Genomic DNA, 20,622 nt, shown 5'->3' with positions numbered 1-20,622 from the left:
TGGGATTTTTTTTGTTTCAGTTATGAATGTCAGCGAATAAAAGTATCTCCAGATTTGATAAATCTTGGATTCAATTAGCGGACGCTGAACCAAATTAATTAACTACTCCCAGTCCGAATACTTTTTTTTTTTTAATATATATTATTTTTTTATTGATATGAAAATAGGTGACGCCTGGTGTTCTCGAATATTTGTACACGCAGTCTATGGAAAAATATACGAAGCCAGCTCGATAACATTTATGCAAAATGTGCAATGGGCAAGTGGTTGGGGGAAATTTTTTTTTTCTCGAACTGAATCTTCCAGAGAAGCATCAGCGAATTCCAAGCAAGCTCCATAAACATACCGAGCAAACGCGCACTCACGGACGTAGCTGTGGTGTGGCTGAGTGGATACCACATGAGGATGAGTTTTCAATCACAGGTTTTTGCGCGAAGTTTTCCTGTATTTAAGTTAATTACTGCTGCCTTTGCTATGATACTGCATTCAAGTCTTAAACAAAACACTAAAAAATAAGTTAACCACTTAATGTAAAACAAAATGTTAGATTGAGCTTAAAATTTCAGCCGGAGTTACATAAACTAAGATAATTACAAGCGCAACATTGTAAATATTGTACATTTATTGTTCATCTAAATAAATATGGTTTCCTCCTCAAAAAAAACAAACAACATGAGGATGGAGTGATGCGGGACACGGGTTCGATCGCAGTTCACTCTTTATTTATTTATTTTTTTTAAATTCAATCCCGGCTTTTGATTTTGTATTTTCGGAGAAAAAAAACAAATGAAAGAAAGAAAATTTCCAGAGCCGGTCGATTTTTTCCTTCTTTCCTTTTGCTTTCTTTTTACTGAACCCACCCTTTTTGTAGTGGGGGTAACCCAGAAGAGAACAAATAATTGAAACAATAAAATTCCGAGAGTGAATCGATTTGTTCCCCGTTTTTGGCGCCTCTTTTCTTAATAAGGAAAAGTTTTGACAGTAATGAAAAATAGAGATTACTAAAAACAAATGTATTGTTTTTTTTTAATAACACCGGCCCACTAAAAAAAAAAAAAATGGTCTGTACTTTTGACCGGACCTACCTATCTTTATGTATTTTGACGCACTGAATCCGAATCTGAAGTTAGTTTTGCCCGTACATCCTCAAAATTTTGAGTAAATTGCAAAAAACCATAAAAATAGCCAAAAATTAGCAGTTTTGGTAAGAAAAAAATTTGTGGAACTATAGACCAAGTATGATTTTTATGCATTTTGGTCCGCTAAACCCAAATCTGAAGTTTATTCAACCATAAGCCTTTTAAAATTTGATTGAGCCGGTGTTATTAAAAAACAATACATTTGTTTTTAGTAATCTCTATTTTCCATTACTGTCAAAACTTTTCCTTATTAAAAAAAAAACGCCCATTTTATATCAGTCTTGACGAGCATTTCTTAAGAATTTTGAGAGATGCGAGATCGGAACGACAAAATTATTTCAGTAGCAACAATGTATGGACCCCTCTCCTTTTCTGATATTGGCAGCCAGTTAAGAGGCTTCACAGTGTTCAGTTTAGTGCCAGCAGCTCTCGAGGTAGCAAGATGGTAAGTGAATTACATAATCATTTTACATGTATGGAAAAACCGGCAGGTTTGACGATCGTCTATTTACTTTATAGATTAAGAAGAGAAAAAAAGGGAAGGACCTGTAGTCGTATTTTATACTTTACTTAATTTTCCTTGAATTGTCAAACGTTTTTATTTTTGATTGTATAGGAAGAAGGTGTGTGGGGAATTCCATTATAGTGCCCAAGAATGTAATACACATTTTCGATCGTTTTAACTTTTTTTTTTTTTTGGGAAAACATGTTCCTCAATTTACAAATTTCCTTAATGTTTTGGTATTCAAATCGATTCTTAACAATTTTGCGCACAGGTGGGATTTCTTTAATTATTTTTTCCCTAAACCTGAGGATATTTCCTATCTGAGATCACTGTCAATAGGCGAGATTCCGGAAATCATTAAATTACCTTTTTTTCTAATTAAAAAGAAAATCACATAAGGCCACTAAGAGCTCGAAATGAAAATCTGAAAAAATTAGAGATGGTTTTTTATATTCGAAGCCATTAACGTAAAAAATCCGTTTAACGATCATCCTAATAGATATACATTGTATATTGGGCATTCCACGTCAAATTTGCAACCCATGTACCTCACCCTCTTCGCTTTTGATAATTGTTTGGTATGATGTTGCAACCACGGTTTCAATCGACTTGAAACAGCGTCGGAATTTTTTGCAGATTTCTTTAGCCACCACTGAAATAGAAAAAAATTGAAAAACCAATTCCGAAAACGCTTCTTTTAAAATACTGAAAAAATTCACACTGATTTTATAATTAAAATTATGATTCTTAAGCACGAGACGATAACGGGATCTCTACATTTACTATTGTTTTCGCAAGTTTTTAATTTTCTTGGATCTTTGAATAACTTAAAAAAAAAGAATGAAATGGTATGAACTATATTCAGGCCTTCTGGCATTCCTCTAGATTTCAGAAAAATCGAAATCCATTAATAATAGAGAAATTTATGACCGAACAAATAAATAGAAACTCCAATTCCGGCATGAGAAAAAAAACTTGCTAGAAAAGTAGTAAATGTTGAGATCCCGTTATCGTCTCCTGCTTAAGAATCATATTTTTAATTATAAAATCAGTGTGAATTTTTTCAGTATTTTAAAAGAAGCGTTTTCGGAATTGGTTTTTCAATTTTTTTCTATTTCAGTGGTGGCTAAAGAAATCTGCAAAAAATTCCGACGCTGTTTCAAGTCGATTGAAACCGTGGTTGCAACATCATACCAAACAATTATCAAAAGCGAAGAGGGTGAGGTACATGGGTTGCAAATTTGACGTGGAATGCCCAATATACAATGTATATCTATTAGGATGATCGTTAAACGGATTTTTTACGTTAATGGCTTCGAATATAAAAAACCATCTCTAATTTTTTCAGATTTTCATTTCGAGCTCTTAGTGGCCTTATGTGATTTTCTTTTTAATTAGAAAAAAAGGTAATTTAATGATTTCCGGAATCTCGCCTATTGACAGTGATCTCAGATAGGAAATATCCTCAGGTTTAGGGAAAAAATAATTAAAGAAATCCCACCTGTGCGCAAAATTGTTAAGAATCGATTTGAATACCAAAACATTAAGGAAATTTGTAAATTGAGGAACATGTTTTCCCAAAAAAAAAAAAAAGTTAAAACGATCGAAAATGTGTATTACATTCTTGGGCACTATAATGGAATTCCCCACACACCTTCTTCCTATACAATCAAAAATAAAAACGTTTGACAATTCAAGGAAAATTAAGTAAAGTATAAAATACGACTACAGGTCCTTCCCTTTTTTTCTCTTCTTAATCTATAAAGTAAATAGACGATCGTCAAACCTGCCGGTTTTTCCATACATGTAAAATGATTATGTAATTCACTTACCATCTTGCTACCTCGAGAGCTGCTGGCACTAAACTGAACACTGTGAAGCCTCTTAACTGGCTGCCAATATCAGAAAAGGAGAGGGGTCCATACATTGTTGCTACTGAAATAATTTTGTCGTTCCGATCTCGCATCTCTCAAAATTCTTAAGAAATGCTCGTCAAGACTGATATAAAATGGGCGTTTTTTTTTTAATAAGGAAAAGTTTTGACAGTAATGGAAAATAGAGATTACTAAAAACAAATGTATTGTTTTTTAATAACACCGGCTCAATCAAATTTTAAAAGGCTTATGGTTGAATAAACTTCAGATTTGGGTTTAGCGGACCAAAATGCATAAAAATCATACTTGGTCTATAGTTCCACAAATTTTTTTCTTACCAAAACTGCTAATTTTTGGCTATTTTTATGGTTTTTTGCAATTTACTCAAAATTTTGAGGATGTACGGGCAAAACTAACTTCAGATTCGGATTCAGTGCGTCAAAATACATAAAGATAGGTAGGTCCGGTCAAAAGTACAGACCATTTTTTTTTTTTTTAGTGGGCCGGTGTTATTAAAAAAAAACAATACATTTGTTTTTAGTAATCTCTATTTTTCATTACTGTCAAAACTTTTCCTTATTAAGAAAAGAGGCGCCAAAAACGGGGAACAAATCGATTCACTCTCGGAATTTTATTGTTTCAATTATTTGTTCTCTTCTGGGTTACCCCCACTACAAAAAGGGTGGGTTCAGTAAAAAGAAAGCAAAAGGAAAGAAGGAAAAAATCGACCGGCTCTGGAAATTTTCTTTCTTTCATTTGTTTTTTTTCTCCGAAAATACAAAATCAAAAGCCGGGATTGAATTTAAAAAAAATAAATAAATAAAGAGTGAACTGCGATCGAACCCGTGTCCCGCATCACTCCATCCTCATGTTGTTTGTTTTTTTTGAGGAGGAAACCATATTTATTTAGATGAACAATAAATGTACAATATTTACAATGTTGCGCTTGTAATTATCTTAGTTTATGTAACTCCGGCTGAAATTTTAAGCTCAATCTAACATTTTGTTTTACATTAAGTGGTTAACTTATTTTTTAGTGTTTTGTTTAAGACTTGAATGCAGTATCATAGCAAAGGCAGCAGTAATTAACTTAAATACAGGAAAACTTCGCGCAAAAACCTGTGATTGAAAACTCATCCTCATGTGGTATCCACTCAGCCACACCACAGCTACGTCCGTGAGTGCGCGTTTGCTCGGTATGTTTATGGAGCTTGCTTGGAATTCGCTGATGCTTCTCTGGAAGATTCAGTTCGAGAAAAAAAAAATTTCCCCCAACCACTTGCCCATTGCACATTTTGCATAAATGTTATCGAGCTGGCTTCGTATATTTTTCCATAGACTGCGTGTACAAATATTCGAGAACACCAGGCGTCACCTATTTTCATATCAATAAAAAAATAATATATATTAAAAAAAAAAAAGTATTCGGACTGGGAGTAGTTAATTAATTTGGTTCAGCGTCCGCTAATTGAATCCAAGATTTATCAAATCTGGAGATACTTTTATTCGCTGACATTCATAACTGAAACAAAAAAAATCCCAATTCTTGCATTCCTGGAAACATCTGTGCGAGCGGGGACAAGGATGCGATTGGCAACCACTTGCTCGAGCAACCGAGTGTATCTATATATACACGATTGTGGGCCACCTTCGGTGCATGGCCGCCTGGTGTCAGGTCGGAAATGGGCCACCTTCGGTGCGTGGCCGCCTAGGTGTCACGTCGACGCTCCAACTTAGCTGGTATCACGAAAAGCCGAGCGTTGGAGATCTCCCTACTCATCTCTGTCAAAACCCACCTCACGAAGCTTACGTTAGTCAGTGATGCCAAATGTCGAAAACGAAACATTCCTAATAGTGAGACAAAAAAACGCCGACGGCATAGCAGGATTCGTTGCTGAGGGTTGAACTCAGTAGATAATACAGAGCATATTTACCATAGCAAAATGCCACTGCAGTGGTCGAAAATAAACGCATCATAAACATTAACAAATGTTATTGCAGTAAGACTAAATATTTAACAAACTTCATATGCTTTGAATTAACGGCAAACAATGGTTAATATTATCTTAATTACTTTGAAATTTATTGCCGTTTTTTTTTGTATCTTACAAAAGTTAATTTGTTATTAAAATAAATACCTAGAATTCCTTAACTTCAGTGATCTGTATGAAGTAACAGTTTCCCAATTTATAATAAGTGAAATCCTTTGAATGATTTTTTTTTTTACCAAATGTGATAGAATTACATTTAACAATGTTGCATGTCGTTTCGTTCGACTCAAACCACTTAAAAATGTTATCGAGAACAACTTGCATCAACGCTTTGTCCCTAAGGCAAGTGACGGCTTTGTAAGATCGAAAAAGGGCAAATTTAATCACCTTACATGTATCATTCACATCAATCAAGATAAAAGGTAGACCTAGGTCTGCACCCACCCAATTTCGGGAATACTTACGCCAAGATTCTTCGCTATCACTATACGAATGCCATGCCTTCACTTAGAACCCGAGAATTATCAAGGTGACGCGCAAAAGGCGCTGTCAAATTTGAAAACTTGATTACTTGTAACATATTCGACTTAAGAGCCGAAGGCTGAGCACATCGACAGTGCTTTACTTTGTCATGTACCGTTTGCGAAATCGGCGCGCAAAAGCGCGGCCGATTGATCTGTCAAATAATCTTAAATATGTTGCAAAATTTTGTATAAATCTAATCCGAAATTGTGTTATTCTACGACTATGACAAATGCGCTGTGCATTACTCACTGCTTTCGAGTTGCTAGATAATACACAGCAAATACGACATGTATTTACCGTTCAGGTACCTCAAAAATTCTTTACAAAATCTGTTCCGTGTCAGAAGGCGCTACTAAATCGAGAATACGAAAAATACAAAAGCGGATCCCTTTCTGCTGACGGTAAAGGATGCGTCGATAAGGCAAAATTTTATCTGTCTAATGAAAGAGCTGTACGTATGAATGAAATGGAGGAAACGTTCTGTTTCTATGAATAATAATAATAATAATAATAATAATAATAATAACAACAACAACAACAACAACAACAACAACAACAACAACAACAATAATAATACGAGATACAGGCAATCACCGGAGAAAATTGACAGCACTTCAGTTAAAAGAGCGTGCGTTGATTTTTTTAATACGATGTTATTCCATGTATTTTAAATATTCTTATGTATTTTAAATATTCTTGATACACCCTTTACTTATTACGTATTATACATGAAATTCTAAGGTTCCCTCTTTGTTTCCGTACAGTAGCATTTCTAGAATCTGTAATCGAATTCGATAAGCTTGGGAAAAACTTTTTTGTTTAATAATATGATTGCGGTTGTAGCGTGTGTTTATGTTTATACGATTTGACCAACGTCGTTAATTGTAACATTACCGAATTAGTCGGTAATTCGGTTAAAAATAAATCGTGATATTTTAACCAACACGTACACAAGTTGTAAGATCCACCAACCTTCGTTCGGGTCTTTTTTTTTATAAGGTGTATGCTTAGTCTTGCTTGCATAGTGGTAAAACTAATTTCGCGAATACGTTGGATACGCAAATCTATAACGAATTGATGTGCATAAATGCTATCCAGTATTATCTTGTCTGCGAAAAAGAATCGTCAACTCAACCAATTCCGCGAATCGAAGACACTGTACTCATAACAGCGATCGAACGAACTATGTGTTCGTATGTGTTCGTATGTAATTGAGCCCTCCTCGATAGCGAATATAAATAATGTTTATCAATCGGCAGAGAAAGAAGGCATTCGTGGTGATATCTGCGCTTAGGTCATTGCCGTAATAGAATTACATCTAGAATAATAGTTACAAAGAAGAGTAACACGTACTGGATTTCGCGATCACAGGAACACAACTAAATATCATTTTGCACCAATAACTAGACTTTTCGGATACGGTGAAAAACTTAAATTGTTTTAAGGGCTGCATGGTAACTTGCGGAACAAAAAATTTCACTTCGCGTGTATTTGCCTTGTTTGTATGCGATACATCGCAACTATGTGATATCACTTAATATGTCACGATGATTCGAATATATCACGTGCGCAGAGACGGTCATTAATTTACGGTGTGTACGTAACTGATGTATCTATAATGTAATCCGCATCGTTCAGCCCGATCGGATTTATCTGATTCCAAACGGGTATACGTGACAATATTAGAATGAGCGTATATTAATCCTTATCGTTGGTTACATGTGTAATAATATGGCCGAGGACCGTCGATCACAGGTACTTATATCAATAATTGTTGGAGCTATAGTCACGCATTTCAATTCGCACGTCCCAATTCACACACACACATAACCAAACATACGTTAACTATCTATACATATACATGTATGTATGCTTCTTCGGTACATAGATCGCGAAATCTTAATCGCTGTGGTGAAATTCGCAGATCTTAGCCCAAAGTTCGATAAAGCGCGATAATAACTGCGAAGAGTTGAGTCGCGATAAAAGGATCGAAGGAAAAAAAGAAGTTGCGAAAAAAGTGAGCTGAGGAATGGCTCAAGTCCGCGCGCAATCTTTCGACTCGAGTCAGTCGTCGATTGAGGCTTGCCGGACGATGACGAACGGAGTGAAAAGGGCGAAGCTGGTGCCGGCCAGCGACGCACCTTCCAATTCATCATCGTCATCATCATCCGCGGAAATGTCGACGATGGCGAAAAATAAGAGCAATAAGAGTAATTCGAAGAGTACAAAGAAGCGGGAAACCTTCGATCCGATGGCAGTTACTTGGATGGAAAAGTACAGCGATCAGATGGAGAAGATCTGGAGCCGGTTGCCGAATTTCGTAGGTTCCGCGATCGCTACTTGCGCGATATTTCTTCTCGGCGCGACGATGCGCGGTGAGTATAATTATACTTATTCGAACGTTTAAGGAAAACTAAATCGAATCAGAAGTCGATATTTGTAGTCGAAAAAGATCAAGGCAACTAATATAGTGATGAAACGAAATAATAAATCCGGTAACTAGTGCGCAGATTCATATGCTTGTGCTGCGCATACTATTTTTCTTAATCGAGGACGCAAAATTCGACTTTCCGTACCCAAATGAGTGCGCAAAATAGTATATTCCCAAACTAATACGGAAACGAATCGAAGTATCTTTTCTTGTAGTGTAATTAGATATTTCGATTTAATTCGCGCATTAGTGCGAGAATGTACTATTTTGCGCACTCATTTGGGTACGCAATTAGCTATCTTCGTACCTACGGCGTAAATTATTACGCCCGTGGTGGGAATAACATTTTTCGTCTAACGTAGGCGTAAAACGGGATTTTACGATTTGGACACGGGCGTGGAATCCCGTTTTCGGCTCACCATGACGAAAAATCGATTTGTGCGTACTCAGTCAGGAAAAGTCAATGACTGTTAACAGGATTCTGATGAAACCCTCGAAGAAATCACAACAAATAGATATAACGAGTGTCATAAAGTCACTACTTCGACTTCATGTTGAAGTTATGTATAAAACTTTCAAAATGATACTGACAATGAGTGAATTTTTATATGTGGGTGGAAGGGCTTCTTTGAATGCTACTCTACGTAATGAGTTGTGAATTTCACTCGTACAAGCTTCTAAAATTCGTGAGACTACATGGTCGACTTGTTCTCGTCAAAACTGATCAGTGAGAGTTTTGTTGCTGAGAATTTTGGAAACCTCCTCGAACCAACGGCATGTTGCTTTTCAATTCTTCTTCCTGGTTGACGGCGATCCATCCCCGTCAGAGAAACTGAACGTATAATACATGCATTAAAATAAAATATAACAGGTACCAAGGAAGGGAAAAAAATTCGCGACTCGCTCTTCATCCCCACGTCACGTTACACCCGTTCCGAAGGCTCCAACCGCCCCCCCCCCCCCGCCCCCCCCTCCCAAATATTGCTGGGGTATAAGCAGCGTCGACGTCAAACGGGGGCGACAGGTTTTTACCCTGCACATCTTGCGCCCCCAGGGATTAGACGACCCGTGACATTACTTGCGCCTTGATGTTAAGAAGGTTGGTGAAACAAATTGGAATGTAGTCACGCGACTCAAGTTTTTACACAATATTTATTCATATTAATTACGTTTTTACGCAAAACCTCACAAGGATGGTCCACATAAATTCCGAATAATTAATAGTACGCGACAGGTATGCGGCGAAATATCGCTTACCGTGAAAATCGCAGACAAAAAATGTAGGCATCTCAATGAAAGACTATCTAAATGGTAAACGGTACCCTTGAGAAGATAATCGCAGGGTATGAAGATCTTTGTCTGTGTCGTTTGCGAATAACTGCAAAAAATATGACGTGTTTTTCACAAGGTTTTACATATAATTATCAAGCGAATGATTATAAAATATTTTTTTGGAATTCTATAATAGCGAAATACAACTCGGTTCGTTTGGAAAACGTGATTAGTTGATAAAAGATGCATATTACATTAGTAGTTTGTCGAAAACCTGTACTTTGATGATTCTTTTTTCAAATCGTTGAGAACCATCGGTTGGACCCGCGTATAAACATAGGCTTACCCCCCTCATCGCCTACCCCTGAAAAGCGCTCACCAACCTCTCTTTTTGATTGATCGAACATTTCCACGATCTTCATGTCCGCCCTTCATCATCCGGATCACGAATGATGAGACAATACTAAATTTCACTGCAGATTACTTGAACTAATGAAAGCATTAAATCATTGAGAAATAATTTTTATACTCGTATCTCGATTCATCATTTCAATTCTTGCAGTTAATTTCGACGATATTGCGAGATGTTCGTTTTTTCTTTATACCTTCTTATTTCGCCTCATCGATGAAGAGCTTAAGAGAAATTGTCTTCTTGGCTCGCGATTAGACTGCAATTAAACCGACTGTAAGTACAAAAGAAACGATGACACATAGATTGCGGATACGTTGGAACAAGGGAAACTCTTTGTTTCTCTTTTCTCATCTACAACTGCGTGAAAATTAAAACGTTTTCATAGAGACTGAAGATAACCGATCAGAAATACGATTTTGAAACAGATGCGAATTGAATCGATCATCTGCATCAAATATCATTCACGCAAGAAACAGGGGAGAAAAATAATGTGAGAAAACTTTGGGAAGATAAAATCGAGCACGTGGTAGAAATCTCGTCGAGACAGATTTGCTTACTTCTTGTTAGATGAGTTGTACCGCGAACAAGTTCGCGTGTACCGGGCATATAAGCAATCCGATCGCAAGGGTCAACGCAAAACGTGACACGACTATCGAAAACGAAGATCTGATCCGAGGTCACCGAGGTTATCGACGAAATACGAATATTATGACAATTTTTATATATAAAAATGGTAGATTCAAAGCCAAATTGCCTCATGAATGAAGTTTATTGTCACCCAGCGGCGTCGTTACAGTCGCCGCTGGGCGAAATCAATCCCTCAGCCCTATAATTTCTTCTTATTCTTATAGCGATACGCGTTTTTCAAAATACACGGCAAACTTTACCGTCTGTCAAGTTTTCTCCGTATACATTCGTAATATTATATATCTGTGCGTATGTATATACATAAGTATGTACATATGCTCTAAGAATGGGGTGAGATCCCATCCAAATTTTTCTGTCATTCGCACATTTCTCTTTGTTTTCTTTTCTTCTTCTTCTACTTTTTTTCCTACATTACTGCTTTTCTCTCCATTTCATTGCCCCGCGACCTCTTCTTGACACTTGCCGACAATTTCGACGTAGTTTTGTATTTCGAAAAAACGAAAAACGTTGAAAAAAAAAATAAAAATAAATAAATAAACAAATGAATGAAGAAAACGGACACTGTGGAATAACAGAAAATCAAATAATTCTGATAGTTGTATGTTATGTTTTAAAAATTGCGTGGTGCAATAAATTTATCGAAATTGACATCCTTATATTTTTCATCTGTCCGCATATGCCAAGAAAAATTGTTGTGCAATTGTTATGTAATGGAAATTTTTTCACCCTCTTCAATCGTGGCCATATCCATACAGCGATAAAAATAACCCGGAATATCCGGGAAAGAATCTAATCCGTCTGAATCTGTTTGACATCGAGTATAAATTCTTATCACGGGGTTTAAACGTGAGCTACTGTGTGTATAATTCATAATATATAAGCATGACTTTCGGTTTTTAATTTGAAAATACATTTCAGCTGCCTTATTAGGTATGGGTTTCGTTAAATTCTTTCAATTTTTTAAAACGCATGTTCTTTCGATTTTTATTTCTTAACTTTTACTTCTACCCGCGGGACGGGTTCGAAAACCGAGGGATGATAGCAAAAAGGATAAGAATAACTTAAATTGACAGATTTTTCCACACAGCGTCGTCGAATCGGCGCGGATCCGTTTCTTTTTCTCATGACGTTTCGCGCCAAGTGAAGAGTACGCAGCTTGAAGATATGTGTGTATATATATATATATATATATATATATAAAATACATGCACACACACATATATATATATATACATACATATATATCTATAACCGAAACCGCGCGGCGAAGACGTTTGAATTTTCCATTTGAACGACTCCTTTCACACGCGACGTTCTCGGCAAGAAAGCGGGGGGATGAAAACTCCCCCAGGATTAAGAAACGCCTCCATATTTCTACCGACTGTTGCAGCAGCGACGGCAGCGGCAGCACCACTGTTGCAAGAAATATGGTTTTAAAATAAACTTTTACCCCGAACTCGATGTGCTTCTCCTCCCTTTCCCTCTTCTTCTTCTTCCTCCTCTTCTTTTTCTTCTTCTTCTTCTTACTCCTCCATCTTCTACTTGAGATGGTATCAACTTTTATTGCGCTCTTGTGTGAGGAACTGAACGTCTGCCTGTCTAAACGTGTATATATATATATATATATATATATATACATATATATATATACATATATATATATATTTATATAATCGAGCTTCAGGTTGATGTACAATATACTATATGGAGAGACACCTACTTATGTACAGTGGGATTCACAACTTCTTGTTTACTCCCATCAGCCTTTCTCCGTTTTTGCACCTCTTATTCCAAAGTTTACTCAAGCCCCCCCCAGGGCTCGAATTGCATGTTTCTCAACCACTCTCGTATCTCTGGTAATATAATTGCTGTATATCATTATTAGAGAAAACAAGAGGTAATGAAAATGATACAATGAAAATATCGAGGAAAACCAACGATATGGAAAAAAATACAATTACTTTTATACAGCTTTTTTTTTCTCAATTATTTATCATTATTTTTACGTTTTCCGAAGTTGTAACAAAAATAAAAAAAATTAAAAGACAACATTTCTCTCGGACACAGCGAACATTTGACTGTTATTATTATACAGAAATAATTTCGTACGTCTACGCGGTTTGGATTGTAAACAGAATTTCACTCGAAGTGATTATTTTTTTGGACAATACAAATTCTAATTTCTAATTTTAGTCCAGTGAACGTTTAATGTATTCACAAGGGAGATGAAAAATAAATTATACATTTGAGCGAAGGGATGACGGGCTGTTGAGAAATACCTGTAGTATATACATATGTATTATACCTATATTTCTTTCTCATCGTGTTCTCGGCGAACTTCTGAATCCGTCTGTACGCTAGGTTCGGGATTTCGGCGTGGGTGCATAAAACCCGGTGGCTCAGAGCCGCTCGGCGAGTGCCTTTCAAGCATTTAGGAATGAAAACTTTCCACGAAGAAAATCGAATACTCGTTTTATGCCCGATATATACGAGGTGTTTTTGAAGCTGCCGCTAACCCTCGGAGCGGTATAAATAACAGCACGACGCCCCTTAAATTTCTCTGTATAGGCGTATAATATACGTACATACAAACCGTTTATACGTGTAATACGCACAGAGAGAAATTTCTATAGTTATGCTTACTCTGTGCAGCTTGAAAAATTAATTACCTTCTTTTTTTTTTTATCTCGATTGGAAAATATCTTGCTCTGAGTAGAAATGGAACATGAGTTTTTCTAGCTTTAACCAGAAAATCAAGTATCGACACCTTGATAGTTACTTGTACCACATCATATTTTGTAATGCAAACAATATTTAAATAGTTATTGTATACCGATATTGATTTCACTGGAATTTTGCTAGTAACTGTAACTAATTAAGTTTTTCTCAGCGATGTATAAAACAAGTCTGTCGAATTAGACGAATGTAGTACATTGTACCTTACAGACTGGTTCTCGATAAGAATTCGAAGCTTATCGAAACGTCGTCGGCTTAACTTGGCTCGATCATCAGCCGTTGATTAATCTCTGGCTATTGGCACAATATTCCGACAATTATTCAATGGATTTTATAATTTTTTTACTACAGCTGCATTTTGAAACGGTAACGTGATTATATCTACTGCAGTGATAACTCTTCGGCGCAAAGAACAAAGCGGTTTTTCCACAATGGGCAAAGTTCATCGTGTCAAACGTTTCAATCGTTGGTCTGCAGGTGGCGAAATGCGAAAATTATTTAAGACGGCAGATAGTGATCGCTAAATACGGAATAATACGCGAGATAAGGCAAACTCCGCTTCTGAGAAGTCAAAGTCCGTTTGAAAACTTTTTCGGGCCTCTCGGAAATCTGATATAATTGTCACAAGCTACAATCACCGATTATAACTAGCCTTAATATAATTATAAAGAATGCGAGTGATTATTTTATCACTGATTGAACTTGGCGCAGTTTTTCAAATTCTTGATTACTTTATTCAGGGTCAAGTTTTGGTTGTAAAAAAAAAAAAAAAAAATAAATAATGATCGAACACGTCAGGTTTCACTAAACCGCAAAGTTTTCATTTTCTATTCATAATTATCATTGGAATGTATAAAGAAATTGGTGAAATATTGGTCATAATATTAACATTTAAATTCAAATTCTCAGTCAAGTTTTAAATATGTTTATAAACAATTGAAGTCCGTTGTGGTGTATTATGTGTGCATACGAAAGATTCCAATTGCAAGCCATCTACCTACAGTATCTTCTGTTTGAGTTTAAGAACATATTTCGATGAGAATCTAATGATTTCATTAGATTTTTGTTTCAAGATTCACGTTTTTTTTTTTTTTTTCATGATCAGCTTGACCCAATTATACGACTCGTTAGAGAATCTTTGAATTTCACGAACAACTTTTTATCAGCGCACTTTTTTGCAATCAGATTACAAGTGGAATATATTTCTCTTTCAATAAATATTCTTTCGTTCATCGTTTTCATTAGAACCATGAAAAGAAATTCACAAAAAATTAAAAATAATTTCTAAGGAAACAAACTCTAAGAAAAATATCCTCTTCTATGGAGAGTTTATGAAAAGAGTTGTGTCGATGTTAGATAAATTTGAATTATTCGATTCGATCACTATTCGCATGCTTTTAGTGTGTTTTTTAGTCCCGCAGAATTTGCGCGTGAATCAAGTTGCGACATTTTGATACAGCAGAGCTTCGTAAAGAAATTCAGACATCGATCATTTTATTATCACGTATGTATATTATATTTCATTTCAAAATGCATTTAGGTGAATGGCTGTTGGTTGTGGTGCATTTTGCGAAGCACCTTGGCTATGGAACGGTGGAAAAGAACGGAACAAGCGGCGAAGATGAGACGTCAGCGTCGGTTGACTGGGCCAAAATATCGCTGGAGAATTTCTACTTGCAAAATTTGTCGTGGTATTGGGTCGCAGCGTGCTCCGTGTCCTACACGATGTACTTTGCCATTGGCGGTTTTCTCCATGTGAGTATTCTTTCTCTTTTTAGTGCCTTTGAGAAACACTGCCGAATTCCGTTTAACGTGATTCCGAAACGCCTTCCAGTGGCAGTATCGGGAACTGTCTAGTTACAATTTGTGATTAATCATATTTTTAGTACAAATTACATATTTTTTTCTTAAGATAGATAAATTGTAAAGTATATTTGTATTTTTAAGTGAAAAAAATACAGGTCACATTTTATTTCTCCAACTAGAGCGAAACGAAATACAAATTAGATGTGTATTGTCAATTACTGTTGTTGTAATTACTTGATAACAAAATACGGATGTATTATATCTTCAATAATTTGTATGTTGCATAATAGACAAAAGGTAATACGTCTGTCGTTGTTCCAATTTACAATTATTCCGACGACAAAACACAAATGTAATGATTGTTCTACTTCTATGTTTCATGTATTCATATTCGATCCTGTAATTAAAAAACACAATCGTAATTTGTATTTAATTTTACCTCAGTAACGAAAAACAAAACGGTAATTTGTATTTTATCGTACACATTAGTTTCGCATTTACCAAAGTGTAGTTCGTATTTCAGTTCACCTTAATCACAAAATACAAAACGTAATTTGTATTTTATTTCGCCTCGATTTTGAGATGCGAAACGCGACGCGTGTTCTGATTTCATTCCAGTTGGAAAGTATGCAAGACGTGATTTCCATTGCATCTCGCGTCTCAATTGCGAAATAAAAAATTTAATTCGTAGCTTCTTTCACCTAAATTACAAAGTTACAAATGTAATCTGTACTCGACGATCATCCCAATTAAAAATTCTATCCACAGTTCGTAATCTGTAACAGACTAATTACAATCTTGCTCATATCACTGTTCGATAGTGGTACTTCTACGTCCGCCAACGGGACAAGGCAGAGGAATGGAAGTGCCAGCCGCAGAAATGGATAACGCCGGAGCTGGAGCGTCACGAGATAATAATCGGAACGATCAGCCTTCTCTTGACGAGCACCTTCAGCGCCTGCCTCGCCTGCTACATCAGTAACGGGGGTCCCTGTAGCGTCTACTATAAATTCGACGACTACTCGTGGACCTGGTGGTTCCTCTCCTGGCCCGTGATCTACATTTACCTGGTGAGTGCGGGTCAACGGACGAAAAAACGACGACAGGAGTGGATGTTTTAGTATGCCCACCTGAAGTGTGGAGGGTAGTTTTTTTTTTTTTTTTTTTTTTGCGAAAATCCGCTGACGGTGAAGCTGACGCGACGATACAACCGAAGAGGGTTGGAAGGTCATCATTGCCGTCCGGCTGGCGGCGGTCCCAAGGCACTTCCGGCGCGACGTTCAGATTTCCGGAACAACGTGATCGGCGTACGAAGGTTTGAATTTCGCGGGGTGATCGCGTTTCCGGATATTTATTGTACAGCGGTATTGCCGGGAAAATCAAAACGGCAGGAATCACGACGCGCGGCGGAACGAATTAGCTCCGCTGTTTCGGTTCGAATCCTGCGGGGGTTTCGATAATTAAATTCGCCATGGCTGCTGACTTATTATTGAGTTAGCAGGGTGCCTCTTTTGTGTTGGAACAAACTTGATTGTCGTATCGTTAGCCGTGAGCTTGGACCCGTTTCCGGGAAAAAATCCACCCCGGTCAAACTTCGCCTCATGCTGCTAACCGTACTCAGGCCTTTAACCCGAAAATTTAATCGCGTACAGAGAAAGCTTGAAATTCATTTTCCAGCAAATCGTTTACGAGTTAATCATTTACCTCTTGTGAGTTTAGCGCAATCGAATTTAAACGCATTCCACGAAACGTGACCGGATATTTCAATGTCTACGTGGAAAACATCAAAACGCTATTTCGAGGTTCTAATTAAGGATGAATTAGGTGTACGGTCCGGTCGAAGAGATGTCAAAACGAAATAATTTTTTAAAAAAGTAAACCTAGAACTATTCCTGGAATCTGCAGCTTCTGTAGGTGATGCGTAAAAAAAAAAACAAATATAGTAAACCGTGAATCTTGATCGAAATATTTCGTTTGTTGAGGATTATATTATTTGGAGCCTTTCTTAATGTCATGTATATAGATTATCCAATTTGAATGAATATTTTTCATCATTTTGTCGGCTAATGAATTCTGCACAAATGATTTACACGCGGATTTTCGATGAGATGAACAATTTTTCAAATTAAACGTCAAGAATTACATATGCAGCCTGTATTAACTTTACAATCGATTGGAAAGTTTAATAAAAATTCAAGTTCAGGCAATTCGTATTTAAAATCAAAATGAACTATGATTTACTAAAATTGTATAAACAGTGAATTTTCTCTTCACTAGTTAAAAAATAATGCAGAACGGTTTGTGATGAATTAATCATTGTTAATAACTGAGCTTTTTTCGCTAACTCTTTTTGTTTTTCCACATTAAGAGGACCAACTTTTGACCTAGCTAGCTGCATAAGCCGCAGCTGCACTTATTCAATATTTACTCTGTGATTGTTCCGTTTGAAAATTGCTTTTACTGAACCGTAGACACCATTCATCCTTAAACAAGTTTCCATGGCGTTTTGAGCTCGAGCTTTGATTCAATGCTGAGTGGTTCTGGATGGATCCACTTATTTCGAGGTAGCTCGTGGTTTTCGTACCAATCTCAGCATAAAAATCTGAGGTGGCAGTTGCGAATGATGGGATAGAGGGATGAAATTCCATTCACGGAGATACGGCTCGGCGGAATTCTAAATTTGAGAAATTTACGTACTGCAGGATTACGCAACGTACTGGCTCCATCGTATCTACCACACCCCCTGGCTCTACAAGCACTTCCACAAGCTGCACCACAAGTACAAACAGCCGACTGCCTTCTCAGTGACCGCGATCCACCCGGTCGAGATCCTCCACATTCAAATATGCCTCTGCATTCCACTGTTCGCGCTGCCAACGCACTGGGGTGAGTCGGAAATGGAATGATACCCAAAAACCGCGAAACCAGAGATTCTCGAATTCAATTCGCGAGCTATTTTGCACTCGAACTCCTGAATCTGGTTGCAACAGAGGGATCAGGAATGCTCGCAGTCACGCTCTAATCTCTGCACACTTAGGAGAATTTCAATTTTTTAAGACACCAAAGATTTTCAGTGAAATTGGCATCGTTGCGATAACGATTTAGATATTTTTTGAATAACAAGAAAATTTAGTATGAACGAGAGGTTACTTACTTACAGATCAAGGATAAATATTTTCGAACGCTTTCAAAGTGAATTTAAACAGTTTCAAGCGGCTTTCAAAATTATTCCAACTTGTTTCACGTTAATTTCAAAGAGTTTCAACCGATTTATAAACGGATTCAAGACGTCTGAAACATTTAAAAATTATTAAAATCAGTTTTTAACTTATTTCAATGAGTTTCAAGCGATTTCTAAGTAGCTTCAAACGGTATCAAACGACTTACAAATCATTCTCAACTGTCTCAAACTAATTTCAAGCAGTTTCAAACAGCTTCTAAGTAGTTTCAAGTACCCTCAAGTAGTTTCAAAATGATTGCAAATGGTTTCAAATTGATTTTACCAACTTATAGAAGATTTCTAAGTGGTTTCGTGTAATTTTAAGCGGTTTTGAAACAGCCATGTACAGCTTGAAACTATCTGACTGCGTTTCAACTGATTTCCAAGTAGTTTCAAGTAAATTTTAATCGGTTGAAAAATGATTGCGAGCGTTGTCAAACTAATTCAAGGAGTTTCAAACTTTTTCCAACCGATTTCAAGGGATGCCATGCGACATCCGAATCTCCGTAAATAACCCCTCGAGAACAAATACTTATTCAGTGTGATTAAAGCTGCCGATGCTACATTTACGGATATCACAAGTGACTAAAGAAAATAGTATCACATACTAGATTTTCCATTTAGAGTTAATAAGCTAATTTTCGTTTTGTACCGAGAATTGTTGATTTTCCGACTATTGTAAAAAAAATGAAAACAGTCAAGGACTGTACTGTAAGTACGAGTAGAAATTTCTCTCGGCCTCTATGGCTTCCCACCTGTCTTCCACCCTCGTAAGCCCCTCATTACCTCGTTGCAGTGCCGTACTGCACAATCGCGATGTACAACTACTACCACGGCATCATCGACCACTCCGGCATCAATTTCAAGGCCTACTGGTGGCAGCCCTGGCAGCCGGACGCGATCTTCCACGACAACCATCACCAATACTTCCACGTCAACTTCGGCTTCAACTGCTTCATCTGGGACAAGGTTTTGCGCATTTTCGTTACCGGCTTCCGGCTTCCGTTTTCGTCGTTATTAGCACGCCGTCATTGTCATCCTTCTTCTTCCAGATCCACGGCACGTACAGACAGAAGGACCGAATCTACACCGAGGACACTTACTACGGTAAGGGAAAGCTGATCAGCGAGGCTACCAAGAACGAAATCGAGGCTGACATGGAGGAACGGGATTCTGAGAACCCCCTCGCCTACAGGGACAACAAACTGATATACAAGATATCGAAGAAGGAGTTGGAGGGCAAGAAGTTGGAATAAGTCAGCGCGCGAGTCGTTCGTCGAGATTTGCTCATCAATTTTCATAGACGGCTGTACGAACGAGTAGCTGTGAGTATGAAGAATAATTTTGGGGCAACGATTTCTCCTCTGTTTCAAATGTGGGAGAAAATAAAAATCATTGCACAGTTTTCGGCCCACGTTATATTGCGGCTAGTCGTCGAATCGCTGCGGGATATTTGGGATAACTATAATTCGTGCCGAGTTCGTCTCAAGCTTTTTGTCAACGATCTATGTTATTTAAATTCTTGCAATATACCGGGATCACCGACGTCGGTGTGATAATTATTTTCTATAGATATAGTTAGTGATATAGTTGAACTGAAATGTAATATTTTTAGATACCAGGGTATTGACATATTGTAATTAACAAAGCGATTAATATTGTAATTAGTAATTATCACGGTAAGAAAATTTACTGTGAATCAACAGATAGATATCATTTAGTTGTAATCGAAGAGTGAAATAAACGAAATCAAATTGTAATGAACGTTTCTTATCAATTTACGTTGTTCCAACTGATCTGAACTGTCCGATCAAAAATATCTTTTGACAAGAACGGGCATAAAAAAAAATTAAAAAATCAGATTAAATCGCAATGATACGTTTGATTCCTAATCAACCAATGATCCACACACCTGCGCTATATCTTTACATCGTACAGATAATCTCGATACTTTTTATCCCTGCACGACTTAGACACGTCTTTCACAAACAGTCGCTTAGTCATATTTCTTACAGAAGGAAGAAGAAGAAGAAAAAAAAAATAGTATCATAAATCGCAAATTT

General features: G+C 37.0%; 1 protein-coding gene across 2 annotated transcripts; it reads left to right on the top strand.

Moving 5' to 3' along the window:
• Positions 1 to 8,086: 8,086 nt before the first annotated feature.
• Positions 8,087 to 20,319, top strand: LOC124302570 (methylsterol monooxygenase 1-like). 2 transcript variants are annotated; one of them, XR_006907734.1, is made up of 7 exons: positions 8,087 to 8,409; positions 15,074 to 15,288; positions 16,161 to 16,409; positions 18,042 to 18,225; positions 19,356 to 19,528; positions 19,612 to 19,884; positions 19,963 to 20,319. XR_006907734.1 is itself a non-coding variant. In XM_046758862.1 (6 exons), the coding sequence occupies exons 1-6, from the start codon at positions 8,127 to 8,129 to the stop codon at positions 19,813 to 19,815; spliced, it is 1,308 nt and encodes a 435-aa protein (XP_046614818.1). In that variant the 5' UTR covers positions 8,087 to 8,126; the 3' UTR covers positions 19,816 to 20,319. The 2 variants fall into 2 exon arrangements, 1 of the variants encoding a protein (XP_046614818.1); XM_046758862.1 differs by having other exon boundaries at positions 19,612 to 20,319.
• Positions 20,320 to 20,622: the final 303 nt, after the last annotated feature.

This window comes from Neodiprion virginianus, chromosome 4, assembly GCF_021901495.1.
Source record: "Neodiprion virginianus isolate iyNeoVirg1 chromosome 4, iyNeoVirg1.1, whole genome shotgun sequence".
NCBI lineage: Eukaryota > Metazoa > Arthropoda > Insecta > Hymenoptera > Diprionidae > Neodiprion > Neodiprion virginianus.
This window is presented reverse-complemented; position numbering and strand designations above follow the sequence as displayed.